The sequence below is a fragment of the Mobula birostris genome, chromosome 5 (assembly GCF_030028105.1).
Source record: "Mobula birostris isolate sMobBir1 chromosome 5, sMobBir1.hap1, whole genome shotgun sequence".
Lineage (NCBI taxonomy): Eukaryota > Metazoa > Chordata > Chondrichthyes > Myliobatiformes > Myliobatidae > Mobula > Mobula birostris.
The window spans coordinates 117,640,578-117,656,836 of record NC_092374.1 but is presented as its reverse complement, the minus strand read 5'-3'; the positions used below and the strand labels follow the sequence as shown (position 1 = coordinate 117,656,836).

General features: G+C 38.8%; 1 protein-coding gene across 1 annotated transcript in view; it reads left to right on the top strand.

Annotated features, from left to right (window-relative positions):
- LOC140197951 (low-density lipoprotein receptor-related protein 1-like) overlaps positions 1-16,259 on the top strand; it is a 2,495,129-nt gene that overhangs the window by 1,967,635 nt on the left and 511,235 nt on the right. The window contains exons 39-42 of the mRNA XM_072258609.1: positions 4,090-4,216; positions 4,352-4,503; positions 4,754-4,878; positions 8,626-8,997. Coding sequence (XP_072114710.1) covers positions 4,090-4,216; positions 4,352-4,503; positions 4,754-4,878; positions 8,626-8,997 — 776 coding nt within the window. The remainder of the gene's footprint in view (positions 1-4,089; positions 4,217-4,351; positions 4,504-4,753; positions 4,879-8,625; positions 8,998-16,259) is intronic.

The following is a 16,259-nucleotide window of genomic DNA, read 5'->3' as shown; positions in this document are numbered from 1 at the left end:
CTTTGCTTGCCCTATGATTCAGAGCCTTTCAAATTAATTCATGCTAAGATGCTAATCACACTATAGGTAAGCAAGCTTCAATTTGTGCAGAACACTACAGTTCAAAGTTCAACGTAAATTTATTATAAAGCTTCCTTTTGATGCCCTCCATTGGTCAGGATTGACTATGGACATTACATCCTAGCTGTATACATGATATCCAGGCCTGGGCAGTACAATATGGAGAGCAAGCTGCTGCCCATGTAGCAGGCTCCCCCTCTCCATGCAGCTGATGAATCCAAAGCAACAGTAGAAACTGATATAGTTAGGCACCAATGGCATTGCAGGAGTTGCCAATCAGCATTGAGCTCAATGTTGGACTGCTTCGGGGACTCCAGCCCTTGATTTTTTCCCTCGGGGTTTACTCCCGAAGTCTTCTGTAGGAGTACGCATAGCCGCAAGGCAGTAGAGGTTTGAGATTAGAGTTTTCTTTCTCTCCTAGATCAGTTGCTAACCACTGTTGGCAAGCTCTATCTGCCCGAAACAACTGGTTTTAAGGTGTCAGTAATCCACCTTTGTCCCTTCTGTCAGTAGAAATGGTTCCGCTGGGCTTAGCAGCTGAGCCATATGTAAAGGCCAGAAACTGGACATGGTTGTCAGAGGCTATTTGAGTCACTCCATTAGGAACACCTAGCAGGTAATGGCAGCTTATCCACACTACCTCCCCCAGCTATGACAACCTGATGGAATCTTATATAATCACCATATATTAAGCTGAGATTCGTTTTCTTGTGAGTATTCACAGTAGAATAAAACAAAGTACATAGCAATAATGAAAAATTACAAACAGACAAAAAAAGCAATGTGCAAAAGAAGGCACTTTTCAAACGCCACAAGAAACAAATAACAAACAAACAAAAATAAATAAATACTGAGAGCATGAGTTGCAGAGTCCTTGAAGGTGAGTCATAGGTTGTGGAACCAGTTCAGTGTTGAGGCAAGTGAAGTTATCCACGTTGGTTCAGGATCCAGTCCAGGAACAATTGCAAATTGTTCACCAAATGAGCACCACCTTCTGGCATTCTTCATGTATAACAATTTCCTCTGAATTTATGTAAATAAATGTTAGCAAGTACAGGATTTTATATTTCTGATAGGAGTTTGTAAATTTAAATGCTTCAACCTTCCTTGTCTGAATTTATGAGTCTGCTTTTTATTAAATTATTACTGAATTTGGTTCACCTCCAGAAATGCAAGTATGTAGAAATGCTTCTGGAAATAAATCAGAAAAAGTGTATCTCAGGTGGTTGATGGTTGTTTTGACTTGTTCTCCAATTTTGGAAATTTACCTGCATATGTTTCATCACCATATGAGGAGACATCATCAGTATGCTGTTAATTGTGGTGTGTCCTCTGAATGCTTGGCCTTTATATACTTATCCATCAGCTGATTGGTCGTCATTTTGGAAATTCAATTGTACTGTGGGGAGGAAATCTCATCACTGGTTGGTTGTGTGGCAGAGGATTCCTAGAAGTGTAGATTTCCGTGAACAAACCTGTAAGCAAACACACAGACCTCAGTACTATTTATGAGCCATTGCAGGCAAAATTCCAGATCTCAACGCACAATGTTAGCCATGCAACCAATCAGTGACGAGATTTTCTCCTCACTTCACATTTCAGTTTCAGAAATGATGACCAATCATTGTTGATCATATAAAAGCCAAATATAAGGTGGACACACCACAATTGACATCACACTCTTGATGTCTCCTCATATGGTGATGAAACATTTACAAATAAATTGTCAAGATCAGAGAACAATTCAACCCAACCAGAAATGTTTCCACTCCTCAGGAAGATTGTTAACCCATTGACATACGGAGGAGGCATGATTTAAGTATGAATCCCCTATTTTTTTTCCTCTCTGTCCCTCTGTGTTTCTGTCTCAATAATTTTCAGTATACTAGGTCAAAAGCAATGACAGAAGAAGCATAGAGTAGTTGGGTTGTCTGTGTGACAAGGGGTAAAGTTGAAGGAAGTCCCGCAAGATAGCAGGAGGATTTGGGAATCAAATTGAGGTGAAATGGAAATTTGCAGAATTGGAGTCAAACTTCTTTACAGGAGTGGGTGGTGATACATTGTGATTAGGATTAGGGTCAAGATTGAAGGAAGGGATCTGGAATGTAATTGCCCATAATATGGCTGAGGGTTAGAGCGAGGAGATTACAGGAGCAAAGTTGGGGTGGTGGATGGATCTGGGCGGAGAAAAGATAGATTAAATAAAAATCATGACGGGGGCATATCTGTGAGGATCTATATGTCAGACATGACTACCAGATTCCAATTATGGATGTTGGTGCTCCTCTGCTGTCTGAGTGTTCTGCACTGTTCCTGAGCTATGTGCAAATTTCGCAAACACGAGGAATTCTGCAGATGCTGGAAATTCAAGCAACACACATCAAAGTTGCTGGTGAACGCAGCAGGTCAGGCAGCATCTCTAGGAAGAGGTACAGTCGACGTTTCAGGGCGGGACCCTTTGTCAGGACTAACTGAAGGAAGAGCTAGTAAGAGATTTAAAAGTGGGAGGGGGGGAGATCCAAAATGATAGGAGAAGACAGGAGGGGGAGGGATGGAGCTAAGAGCTGGACAGGTGATTAGCAAAAGGGATATGAGAGGATCATGGGACAGGAGGCCCAGGGAAAAGGAAAAAGGGGGAAGGGGGGGAAACCCTGAGGATGGGCAAAGGGGTATAGTCAGAGGGACAGAGGGAGAAAAAGGAGAGTAAGAGAAAGGATGTGTGTATATAAATAAATAACGGATGGGGTACGAGGGGGAGGTGGGGTGTTAGCGGAAGTTAGAGAAGTCAATGTTCATGCCATCAGGTTGGAGGCTACCCAGACGGAATATAAGGTGTTGTTCCTCCAACCTGAGTGTGGCTTCATCTTTACAGTAGAGGAGGTTGTGGATAGACATGTCAGTATGGGAATGGGATGTGGAATTAAAATGTGTGGCCACTGGGAGATCCTGCTTTCTCTGGCGGACAGAGCCTAGGTGTTCAGCAAAACGATCTCCCAGTCTGTGTCGGGTCTCGCCAATATATAGAAGGCCACATCAGGAGCACCGGACGCAGTATATCACCCCAGCCGACTCACAGGTGAAGTGTCGCCTCACCTGGAAGGACTGTCTGGGGCCCTGAATGGTGGTAAGGGAGGAAGTGTAAGGGCATGTGTAGCACTTGTTCTGCTATGTGCAAATTTGCTTTTTTTTTTGAGTGCCGTATACGTAATTTAATATCTCTGCGAATATCAAGCAAAAATATAGACAATTTATGTGATCCGCACACGAAAGATTAAACACAGGAAAAATAATGGCTGGGAGAATAATACTAAGCTAAGGATTTTTTTTTGAAAATATGGCAAAATGTAATATATTTGGTCTATTAATTAAATATCCCTAATCCCTGGCATATTTCAATTTATATTGAGTTGCGAGCAGTAAGGACCTAGCTCAATACAGGGATGTCTGCCTTTTGGGTCTCTACGAGCATATTTTGTGCAATGATGGTTTTTCATTCTCCCTTGCAGCTGTTAAAATAATGATGAAGTGTAGTTTTAAAGTTAATAATGTTGGTGTTGTTGGTTTGAAACAGTTGGGTAATATTTAATATAAAATCCAAAACTATTTTTGGAATCATACACTGAATAGTTAAATTTTCTGTCTGGTCAATTACTTATTTACCCTTAAAATAAATCTCAGTCACTATAACCCTCATTCATTGGTTAGTTCAAGCTATTTGCAGTTTAGTAATTTAATACAATATTTTGCTGGATTACATTTAAAGTAAATTACGTGCATTTCAATTTATGATTAAAATATAAATTGACATCATTCACTAAAGGTGCTGTTGGACCCAAAATCATGTTACAGCTATCACAATAACAGATCTGTGTTCATGGGCTGAAGCAAGGTAACACTTTATTTGGAATGAGTTACATTTTAATAAAATTTCTTAAAGAATTCCATAATTTGAAAGATACTACATAGAGGTATTTCTAATAATGCACATATTCTGTTCTCAGCAACTTTTTTTTTTATTTTTTAAAATAGGTTCATGTTTTGGACAGAATGGGGACAGAAGCCTTGTATTGGCAGAGCACAGTTGGATGGATCAGAACAAGTTGTCCTCGTGAGCTCCAACATTGTGTGGCCAAATGGGATTTCAATAGACTATGAGGTTTGCCCACAGACTTGCTCCAAAGAATGTCAACAACATTTTCCTTCAATTACATTTTAGGATTTTTTTTAAATAAGATGCCTCAGACTACTCACTAAAAAGTATGTTGATGTCTATTATTTGATTGATCCTCAGGAAAGTAAATTGTATTGGTGTGATGCCCGCACAGACAAGATAGAAAGAATTGATCTTGAAACTGGAGAAAACCGAGAGATTGTATTGTCAGGCAACAACATGGATTTGTTTTCCGTTGCAGTCTTTGGGGTTTACATCTTCTGGTCTGACAGGTAATTTATTTTCCCGTGAGTGCTAAGGATTCAAAATGTTCTTGCAGTTCCAGCTTCTCTATCCGTGTTGGATTAGCTCTTTCTTTGCAAGATCATATTGCAAGTCCTGAATGGATACCAGTTCCTGAGTAAATTATTTGTGATTTTTGAATTTGCACCACAAAATGGCTAGCTTGAGTGCATACTCCTCTACATTCTTTCTCTAGTAATTAAAATGGTTCTACTAATTAAGTGTCTTTCCTTTCAACAGGGCACATGCTAATGGATCCATCAAAAGAGGATACAAGAATAATGCAGTAGATTCTGTAACCATGAGATCACATCTCGGAGTAAACCTGAAGGGTGTGAAAGTATATAACAGAGCCAGAGAAAGGGGTATATTCATTTCTTAAACATCATTTTGCACAAAAGACACATTGTAGAGAATTGAAATATTCAAGTAAAAGTGTGAAACAATGTTCAAAGTAAATTTATTATCAATGTGTGTGTGTTTATACGTATGTATATGAGGGGTAATACCTGTTCCTGAACCTGCTGATGTGAGTCCTGAAGCTTCTGTACCTCTTTCGTAATGGTAGCAACACGAAGAAAGCTTGCCCTTGATGGTGGGGATTCCTGTTGATGGATGCTGCTTTCCCGTGACAATGTTTCATGTAGATATGCTCAATGGTTGGAAGGGCTTTACCTATGATGGACTGTGCCGTATCCACTACTTTTTGTAGGATTTTCTGTTCAAGGGCATTATTGTTTCCATACCAGGTTATGATGCAGCCAGTTAGTATATTTTCCAAACTTCTATAAAGTTTGTCAGAGTTTTAGAAGTCATGCTGGACCTTCGCAAACTTCTAAGGAAGTAGAGACGCTGCCGTGCTTTCTTTGTAATTGCACTTGTGTGCTGAGCCCAGGGCAGGTTCCCTGAAATGACACCACCACAGAGTTTAACCTTGCTGACACTCTCCACATCTGATCGCTCAATGAGGACTAGCTCACAAACCTCCAGTTTCCTCTTTCTGAAGTCAATAGTTAGCTCTTGTTTTGCAGACATTGAGTGGGAGGTTGTAGTTGTGGCACACTCAGCCAGATTTTCAATCTCCCTCCAATATGTTGAATGCCATCACATTTGATTCGCCCAGTGAATGTGATGTTATCAGCAAACTTAAATATGGCATTGGAACTGTGCTTAGCATCATGGTCATAAGTGTAAAGCGAGTAGAGCAGGGGCTAAGCACACAGCCTTGTGGTGCACCTGTGCAGATGGAGATTGTGGAGGAGAAGTTGCCAATCCAAATTGACTGGGGCCTGAAAGTGTGCAAATCAAGGACCCAATTGCACAAGGAGGCATTGAGGCCATGGTCTTGAAGCTTATTGATTAGTTTTGAGGGGATGATAGTATTGAATGCTGAGCTGCAGTTAATAAATAGCATCTTGATGTATCAACAAGTAAATTGATACATCGTAAAAAGAAGACGATGAAAAAATATCACGTAGTTTCAACTGCATTATTTTATTTGAAGGATTGCATCTGTTAATATTTTAACCAATTCTTCAATGCAGTTAAATCATAAACTTCCGTTTATAAATAATGTGTTAAAATTAGCATTTCACACTTCTTGCTTTCAGGGTTTCAACAATTTGTTTGACTGGCATTCCAATTTATCCAATTTATTAAAACTTCATCACAGACTATATAAACTGTGTATGTTTGCTTTTGATAAACAAGTATTTATTACCTGCTGAGTTTAAATAAGTGGACTTCCTAAATTTGACAATTTGAGCTATAGGTTCTTGTCAGATAATTATATTTATTGTTCCACAGCAGGAAGATGAAGTACATCAGAATCTATCAAAGAGAAATGTGGAATTATAGGGGACCTGTTCCAGTATAAATGACTATAGAATTGTATGAACAGATACTTTAAAGAATAACAATGCATAAACATTATACAATTCTTATATATTAATGTTATTTCTATATTCTTAATGTTAGTGAAGTTCTGGACAACTTTGTGGTAAACAATGATACATGATGATTTAAGTTTGATGCTGACTGATACTGCATGATTGATTTTGCTGGGATAACTTCTTCTATTTGCATATGAATAGTGGTTAGACTTTGTTTATCTTAAAGCCAGCAAGCATCCTTTGCCCAGGCAATCCAATGGAAGGATTTATGTAACTAAATATTGTGAGATTCAGCTGCATCTGTAGGAAGACTACAGTCATTAATGTCCATTATAGTGATAATAAAACTGAGTACAAAAAGTGACAGACGAGGGTAATTCTTAATCCTTGTTGCAAAGCAGAAGGAGAACTTATAGGTAGTACCAAGTCAGCAGGTCCTTCTCCCAATTTCCAAGTTTAAACAATAAATATCTGTAGATAGATGAAAAACTTGTGAAAAGTAATGTGAGGAGCCTATTGGAATTATTACATTTAAGGTTATTTTCATTTAAAACAATCCTAGTTCTATTATAATTAGGAGAAACCTGCATGGTTGTATGATGGATTGAGGCAGAAATGCAAACACTCTACAGAATAATCAAGACCTCCAACATTTATAGTCATAGTCATAATCATAGTCATAGTCACACTTTATTAATCCCAGGGGAAATTGGTTTTCATTACAGTTGCTCCGCAAAATAATAAATAGTAATAGAACCATAAATAGTTAAATAGTAATATGTAAATTGTGCCAGTAAATTAAATTAAATTATCCAGGACCAGCCTATTGGCTCAGGGTGTCTGACCCTCCAAGGGAGGAGTTGTAAAGTTTGATGGCCACAGGCAGGAATGACTTCCTATGACGCTCTGTGTTGCATCTCAGTGGAATGAGTCTCTGGCTGAATGTACTCCTGTGCCTACCCAGTACATTATGTAGTGGATGGGAGACATTGACCAAGATGACATGCAACTTAGATAGCATCCTCTTTTCAGACACCACCGTGAGAGAGTCCAGTTCCATCCCCACAACATCACTGGCCTTACGAATGATTTGGGGAAAACTTTACTTTGAAGGAACCTAAAGACACCTCAAGCTCTTGGATAAGAGGGATATTGCAAATTTTCTCTTTACTTCTGTCCATGTAGAAGCATAAATGTCTCTTTTTTAGATTTATATCTTGGGAAAGAAAGCTTTCAGTAAGTGCAGCTGGATCTTTTAAATTTTGCATCTTACATGTCTAACATTTAGGAATTTGAAAGGCAATATTATGAATAAAATTGGAATGTTATTGCTTAGGAGGAAGGAAAAGGGTATATATTATGTTTTATAAAGACAAAAAAAAATCTGCAGATGCTGGAAATCCAAGCAACACACACAAAATGCTAGAGGAATTCAGCAGACCAGGCATCATGCATGGAAAAGAGTAAATAGTTAAGGTCAAGACCCTTCATCAGCACTGGAAAAAACGTTGAGAAGATTGAGCGAGAAGGTGGGAGGAGAGGAGAAAGAAGTAGAAGAATGATAGGTGATAGGTGAAACCGGGAGAAAGGTAGAAGTGAAGTAAAGAGCTGGGAATGAGAATGGGAAGTAGAATTGAAATGGATGGCCACTGGGAGATCTTCAACCCCTCCCCCCTCACAGTTTCACCTATCACCTACCACCTTGTACTTCTTTCCTCCCCTCCCTCCACCTTCTTGCTCTAGCTTCTCATCTTTTTTTTCCAGTCCTGATGAAGGGTCTTGGCCTGAAAAGTCTACTGTTTTACTCTTTTACATAGATACTGCCTGGCTTGCTGAGTTCCTCCAGGGTTTTGTGGGTGTTGTTTATATTTTGTGATGTTTTTGCATGCATCATAAGTAGTTTGACATACCCAAATATACCTGCTGAACTCAACATACTAAGTTTATATTTGTTGATATTCGGGAAACTGAAAAAGCCTGTAGGAAATCTAGTTTAAAAGTAATTCATTTTTTTTCCTTCTGTTTGAGGAGTGTGAAGAAAACACTAAAGTATAAAATCAAATTCATCAAACATTTGTATGTGTTGGGTAATATTGAGTTCTGGGAGAATTGGATGTACTGGATTTGAACACAATTTTGTTTCCTGCTACGTGCGCTGCATACATCAAAGCTCATTCACTGGTACTAATGAAGTAACAATTGAAAATTGAATTTTGACAGGTACCAATATTTGCGCAAACAATAACGGTGGATGCCAGCAGCTTTGCTTATACCGTGGAAAAGGTCAGAAAACCTGTGGATGTTCCTACAGTGTCCTCGCAGAAGATTCAGTCAGCTGTCGTGATTATGATGGATACTTACTCTATTCGGAAAGAACAATATTAAAGAGCATCCATCTTACAGATGAAACTAATCTAAATCCTCCAATTAGACCATATGAAAAACCGGAATACTTCAAAAATGTGATTGCCTTGGCTTTTGATTACCGGCGAAATACAAGGGGGACTAATCGGATATTTATGAGTGATGTTCATTTTGGAAATATCCAGCTTATCAACGATGACTGGACTGGCAGAAGAGTAATTATTGAGAGTAAGTACACATCTAAAATGATTGAATATTGTACTCATTGAATGCATTTCTTCAATAATTAGTTACTTGTATTTTGACTCTAATGCTTAATCAGTAAAATGGGAAATCCATAGAGTGTATGAAGCTCACTTATTATAATACCTGGTGCTTGGGTATAACAGTATCTTATGTTATTGGACCGCCAGGCAGATTGAATATATGAATTCATTTTTAAAGAGCAGGGAATAGAAATAGTGGTATTGATTAAGGAGACCACAAAACTGTAGCGGTGCAAACCCCATTTGTTCACAACTGTACTTCAGGGATAGAAGTTTTCTGATCACAGTTGACCACTGATAGTCCCATACCATTACAATAGTTCATTGTCTTTTCTCTGAAATGGCTTTGTAATTTGTTACCCGCAGTTCCAAAAAATGTTCAATTCTCAAGGGAACTTAGCTTTAGCCAATAGATGTGAGACATTACCAAACTACCTTACCAAAACTTTAAAGGAACATGTTGTGTTTGTATGTCATCGTTGTTTAATAAATCAAAAGAGAATCCAGTGACAAGTACACAGATAGTTCCTGGATAACCAGATAAATTTTTGGTTATGTTAGATATATGATCTGAAATGTGATTAAAGGGACTTTTTATAATTTTCAGTTCCACATATCACAATTTTGAAAACTTGTTTTCTGCAAACTTTGTAAATTTGCAAGTTTTGTAAAGATGGCTGTTGATTGTAAGATATATATAAATTACATTCTTTGATAAATCTACATTCTCTGAATACATCTTTTAATTAGAAGATGACTAATACTTTTTTTAATAAGGTAAATTTTGTCATTTTAACTTAATATTATCTCCTCCTCTGCTAAGAAATTTTCATTGCTAGTTGGAGACATTTCTGTTTATTGTAAATTGTTTGTGGTATTCACAAGGCTGAAGCATTGCTAATTTGTCAGAGAATACAAGATTAGGTAGTATAAAGGTTAATTTCTTGTGAGAAATTATAGTTACACTATGAAGAGTATCTTAAAATTCTCATTACTTTTCTGAGTATGGAGAAATAAGATCAGTTAAAATTTAACGTTCCTCAAAATTATATGTGAACAATTAGCCAAGTAGATGTTTACAATATTATTCAGGATACAGCTTAAAACCTGCTTTGTAAAAGAGGAGTTAATTTTTCATTGCCATTTGTGTTGATTTACTTCAGAGGTTCCTAACCTTTTTTTATGCCATGGACCCCTACCATTAATTGAGGGGTCCATCAGCCCCAGTATGGGAACTCCGAGTTTACTACTTCTCCATTTTTTTTTCACAGCAGCATAGCTACTGTATTTGTGTATAGCCCTTAATAAAAATAAAAACTGTTTCAATGATTTTCAATTCTTAGTCACATGCATTGCCCGTATCATTGCGAACTTATAGTGGCTAGAAATTTTATTTTACAATGCAGCGCTGTTGTGTAAAATATTGGAATTTTATTCTGTCTGCACATGTATCTTGAATTTTTACATAACATCACAGAAATGTTTGTGGCTTGTAATGTTCTGTCATGAATCTGCAATTTATGAATGCCTTGGCCCCAACTATAGGAATAGGCCTTGATATACTTAGCAGGCACAATTCTGAACCATTGATCCAGAGATGCTGGTGAATTAAAAACAATTATACAAAAATACAAAACAAATCAGTTTCTGTAGTGGTAAAGGTTAAAATATTGGATTATTGTATAGGTCTGTCTGGTTCATTTACATCTTCATGGACGGAAGTGGGGTTTTCACACCCTGTCCAAACTATATTTAATTCCAGACTTGCCAAGGCTATTGATTTTGAACTGCTTTCTCAATTCAGATACAATTACTAATGGATAAGAAATGTTGGCACTGCCAGAAAAGCCAGATACTGAGAAGGATTAAAACCACTGAGTGGGAAAACTAAAGAGTATTCAAGGCTGGAAGGGCATGATGAAGAAATTGAATGTTTCCAAAACTATGATAATTGTGTTGTACAGAATGAGAAAAACAAAATAACGGTTTACCTTGGTATTATGGGGACATTTTCATATGCCTTCATTCTGGGTTTTCTATTCAGTAAAGTCATCTTGGAAATGCCATTCTATAGTTCACCTTTTGACACATTTGTTAACATAACAAGAGATGCAGGAAAATTATGTAGGAGACTGTTGAGTGCAATCTACTCAAAATCATTGCTTGGGTCTACTTTATTGTAACATCTTTATGATGTGTAAATGGCTTTACCTTTTGTACATTTCCAAAAGGCTGGGAAAAATGGCCATGAATAATCAATATGTGTAAAATTTATAAGGTCATAGAGTAAAGGAGCAGTACTGAATAGCTACAGGCACTTCGACCCAATGAGATCATGCTGACCCTGGTGCCCACCCAGCTAGTCCCAGCTGTGTGTTTGGCCAATATCCATCTAAGCCCCATTCCTCCATGTACATACCTATCTTGATGTTGTTACTCTCTGCACCTTCTGGTGCATCAGATTGCAACTTTGCTATTTCTTTAGCATTTTCCTATTTTCTTTATGAGGCCAAGTTGCTAGCTCAGTACTCAACTCAGCACAGATAGAGAGCCAGCCAGCTTCGAACCTGGGACCACTTGCCTCGAAATCCGGTACGGACACCAGTACACAACCGGCTGGCTATGTACCTGTTAAAGTACTTTTTAAATGACACTGTTGTAGCTGTCTCAACCAATCCGTCTGAAAGCTCATTCCAAATTCCCCTCGGGTCCCTTTTAAGTCCCTTTTATGCTCCCTCATTTTCAATTCCACTACCCTGGAGTAAAATCTGTTCCCATTCAGCATTTCTATGCCTCTCATAATTTTCAACATTTCTATGAGGTCGTCCCTCAGTCTCATTTCAATGTTCTAAGGAATAAAGACGCAGCCTACCCAAATTCTCACAATGCTTGTTTGACTGTCCAAAATGCATCACTTTATGGTTATCTATATTGAAATACATTTGCCACTCATTGGCTCATTTTTTTTAACGTCAAGATCCCCTGTAAACTACGATAACTTTCTTTACTATCAACATCACCTCACAATTTTGTGTTATCCACAAAATTGCTGATCAAACCTTGTGCATTCACATCCAGGCAGGTAGGCATGCAGAGAGGTTGGGGTGGTTCCGTTTGTAAAAAATGAAATCAAATCCAAGAGAGGGAATTTGTAGAATGCATATAAAATGCTCTTTTAGAGCAGTTTGTGGTTAAGCCCACTATGAGAAAGGCAATTCTGTATTTGGTGTTGTGTGATGAATCAGATTTGATTAGGGAGCTTAAGGTAAAGGAACACTCAGGAGACAGTGATCATAATCGAAAAGAATTCACCCTGCAGTTTCAGAGGGAGAAAATAAAGTCAGATGTAACAGTATTACAGTGGAGTAAAGGGAAGTACAGAGGCATGAGAGAAGGTCTGGCCAAAGTTGATTGGAAGGAGACACTAGCAGGGATGAAGGCAGAACAGCAATACCTGGAATTTCTGGGAGCATTTCAAAAGGTACAGGATAGATTCACCCCAGAGAAGAAGTATTCTGAAGGGAGGATGATGCAATTGTAGCTGATAAGGAAAACCAAAGACAACATAAAAGCAAAATAAAGGGCAGATAATCTACCAAAAAATAGTGAGAAGATAGATTGTGAAGCTTTTAAAAACCAAAAGAAGGCAACTAAAAAAGCAATAAGGAGAAAAAAGAAGAAACATGACGGTAAGCTAGCTCATAATATAAAAGAGGATACCAAAAGATAATTCCAATAAAACAAAAGAGGGTCATTCACCTCCAATCAGCAAACTGCCGATTCACCTCCTCCCTCAACCTCCTTTATGGCCCTAAATAGCCCTTATAGGTGAGACAACATTTAATCTGCGAATCTGTTGGGGTCATCTGTTATATTCAGTTTTTTTGATGCAATCTCCTCTACGTTGGTGAGACCTGTCCAGATTTGGTGGACTACTTAGTTCAGCACCTATACTCCATCTGCCAAAAGCAGAATTTCCTAGTGGCCAACATTTTAATTCTATTTCCTATTCCTGTTCGTGCATATCGATCCATGGCTTCCTCTTATGCCATGATGAGGCCACTTTCAGGATGAAGGAGCAACATCTCATATTCCATCTGGGAAGCCTTCATCCTGATGGCATGAATATCAATTTGTCCTTCCAATGACATGTTCATTTCCCGCTTCCCTCTTCTATTCCTTACTCTGGCCTCTTACCTGTACTCGTATGTTTACTACCTCCCCTTGGGGCCCTTCTTTCTTTCCCTTCCCCAATGCTCTACTCTCCTCTCCTACCAGATTTCTTCTTCTCTGTCCCTTTACCTTTCACACCAACCTGGCTTCACCTATCACCTAACTATCCCCTTCCTGTCTTCCCTCACGTTTTTATTGTAGTGTCTTCCCTCTCCCTTTCTGTGTGACAGTGTCTCAGCATGAAATGTCAATTGTTTATTCATTTCCATAGATGCTGGCTGATCTGTTGAGTTACTTCAAAATTTTTTGTGTGTGTTGCTCTGGAGTTCCAGCACCTGCAGAATTTCTGCTATTTACCAAATGTGGGAGGGGATATCGGACTGCTGGAAAATGATGGAGAGGTAGTAAAGGGGAACAGTTAAATGGCAGACAAAATTAACAAGTATTTTGCATCAATTTTCACTGTGGAAGACATGAGCAGTATGCCAGAAAATCAGGAGAGTCAGTGGGCGGAAGTGATTGTAGTTGCTATTAGAAAGGGGATGCTGCTTGGGAAGCTGAAAGGTCTGAAGGTACCGTATACAACTCACCTGGACCTAAAGGACCACATTTCAGGGTTCTGAAAGGTGGATGAAGAGATTGTGGAGACATTAGTAATGATCTTTCAAGAATTACTCGATTCTCAAATGGTTCCAGAGGATTGAAAAGTTGCAAACCTCACTCCATACTTTAAGAAGAAAGGGAGGCTGAAGCAAGGAATAATAGGCCAGCAAGCTTAACTTCAGTGGTTGTGAAGATATTGGAGTCCATTATTAAGGATGTTTTTTTGAGGCACATGGAGGTACATGATAAGTAGGCCAAAATCATCATGGTTTCCTTAAAAGGAGAACTTGCCTGTCAAATATTTTGGAATTAATTGAGGAAATAACAGGCAGGATAGATAAAGGAGACTCAGTGGCTGTTGTTTGGTTGGATTCTCAGAAGGCCTTTTACAAGGTGCTGCACAAGCGGTTGCTTAAGCCTTATCTTAGGCATCAAGAGGACAAAAACAGCCCATTCATAAAAAATTCAGGAATACCTGTCTAATAATGATACCAGCAGAGGTAGTTGGGCATCAAAGACTTTACTGACAGTGGAAGAAGAAACAGTATTGACAGCACCACTGACACTTCCTTTCCTGATACTCTGAAGAACCTTTGCACATGCTTCGAGATTTGCAACACAACTCTGGCTATAAAAACTACCCACCTTCCAGGTGAGCAGCTGTTCTCGGGAACAGAAGCAGACACGAGAAGGACTCTGCAGAGAGTCAGCCCATGTAAGGCAGCCGGGTCGGACAACATCCCAGGCTGAGTAATCAGGGAGAGTGCACATCAGCTCACTGACATCTTCATGAACATCTACAACTCTTCACTCATCCAGGCTGCTCTTCCCACATACTTCAAATCAGCCACGACCATCCGTGTACGAAAAAACTTTATACCTTCAGAACTAAATGACAACCACCTAATGGCATTAATGTCAATCATCATAAAGTACTTTGAATGGCTGATAATGGCACATATCAAAAACATAGGCACTCACCAATATGTTTACCAGCAGAACCACTTTATAGCAGATACCATCGAATCTGTCATAAACCTGCTTCTGACACACACATACAAAAAAACACGGACACACAGTATCTTGAAAAAGTATTCAGCCTCGAACCTTCTGTTCACATAAATGGATATTACAAGTAGGGATTTTGATCAATTTAACTATGTATTTTTATTTGCGTATCATATGCTCCATTTTATTCACAGTAGAGCCCAAAAACACAGGGAGAATGTAAAGCATGAAAAACTAAAACGACAAAAGCTGAAAAGTCTGCAGCTCAAAAGTATTCCTTCCTCCTTTGCTCAGTACGTTGTTGCTCTTTTCTCGCTGCTGCCATCAGGTTGAAGGTACTCACACCACCTGATTCAAGAATAGTTGCTACCCCTCAACCACAGCTTCCTGAACAAGAGGTGGTAACTACACTTATTCTAATCCTGTTGTTCCCACAACCGATAGCTTCACTTTAAGGACTCTTTATCCTGTTGTTTCATGCTCGTTATTTATTGCTATTTATTTATATTTGCATTTACACAGTTTGTTGTCCATTGATCCTGTTTACAGTTACTGTTCTATAGATTTGTTAAGTATGCCCGCAGCAAAAGAATCTCAGGGTTGTATGTGGTGTCATGTATGTACACTGATAATAAATTTTACTTTGAACTTTGAACCACTTCTCGCAGCTATTACATCCATTAGTCTTTTTGGATAAGTCTCTATTAGCTTTGTAAAATAGGATGGAGAAAGATTTTCCCAGTCCTCCTTGAAAAATTGCTTAAGCTGTACCAGGTTGGTTGAAGAGTGGCAGTGGACAGCAATCTTGAGGTCTTGCTGGAGATGTTTGATTTGGTTAAGGTCAGGTCTCTGACTGGGCTACTCAAGGACATCAATTGAAGCCACTCCATTGTTGCTTTAACAGTGTGCTCTGAGATGTAGTCCAGCTGAAAGATGAACTTTCTGTCCAGTTTAAGCTTTCTGGCAGAGGCCAGCAGATTTTTATCCAGGATCTCTCTATATTTAACAGCATTCATCTTCCCATCAGTCCTGTTCAGTTTTCTAGACCTGAATGCTGAAAAGCATCCATGTAGCATGATGCTACCTCCACCATACTTTATAGTAGGGATGCTGTTCTCTGACTGATGCACAATATTAGATTTACCCCACATGTACCGCTTCGTGTTGAAGCCAAAATGTTTCACTATAGTCTCATCAGATCACAATCTTTACAGTATGTTCTATGTGACACTTTGCAAAGTCTTTATAGGCAATGATATGCTTTTTTTTCAGTCTAGGCTACTTCCTTGCAACTCGTCCATAAGTACCCTTTTTGTACAAAGCCTTAGAAATTATGAGGCCATGAACTCATCTCCACTTATGGCCACTGACTTCACACCCCCGGCACTTGAGCTGTTTGTCTAACTCCCATCAGGAAAGAGGCTAGTTAGCAACCATGCC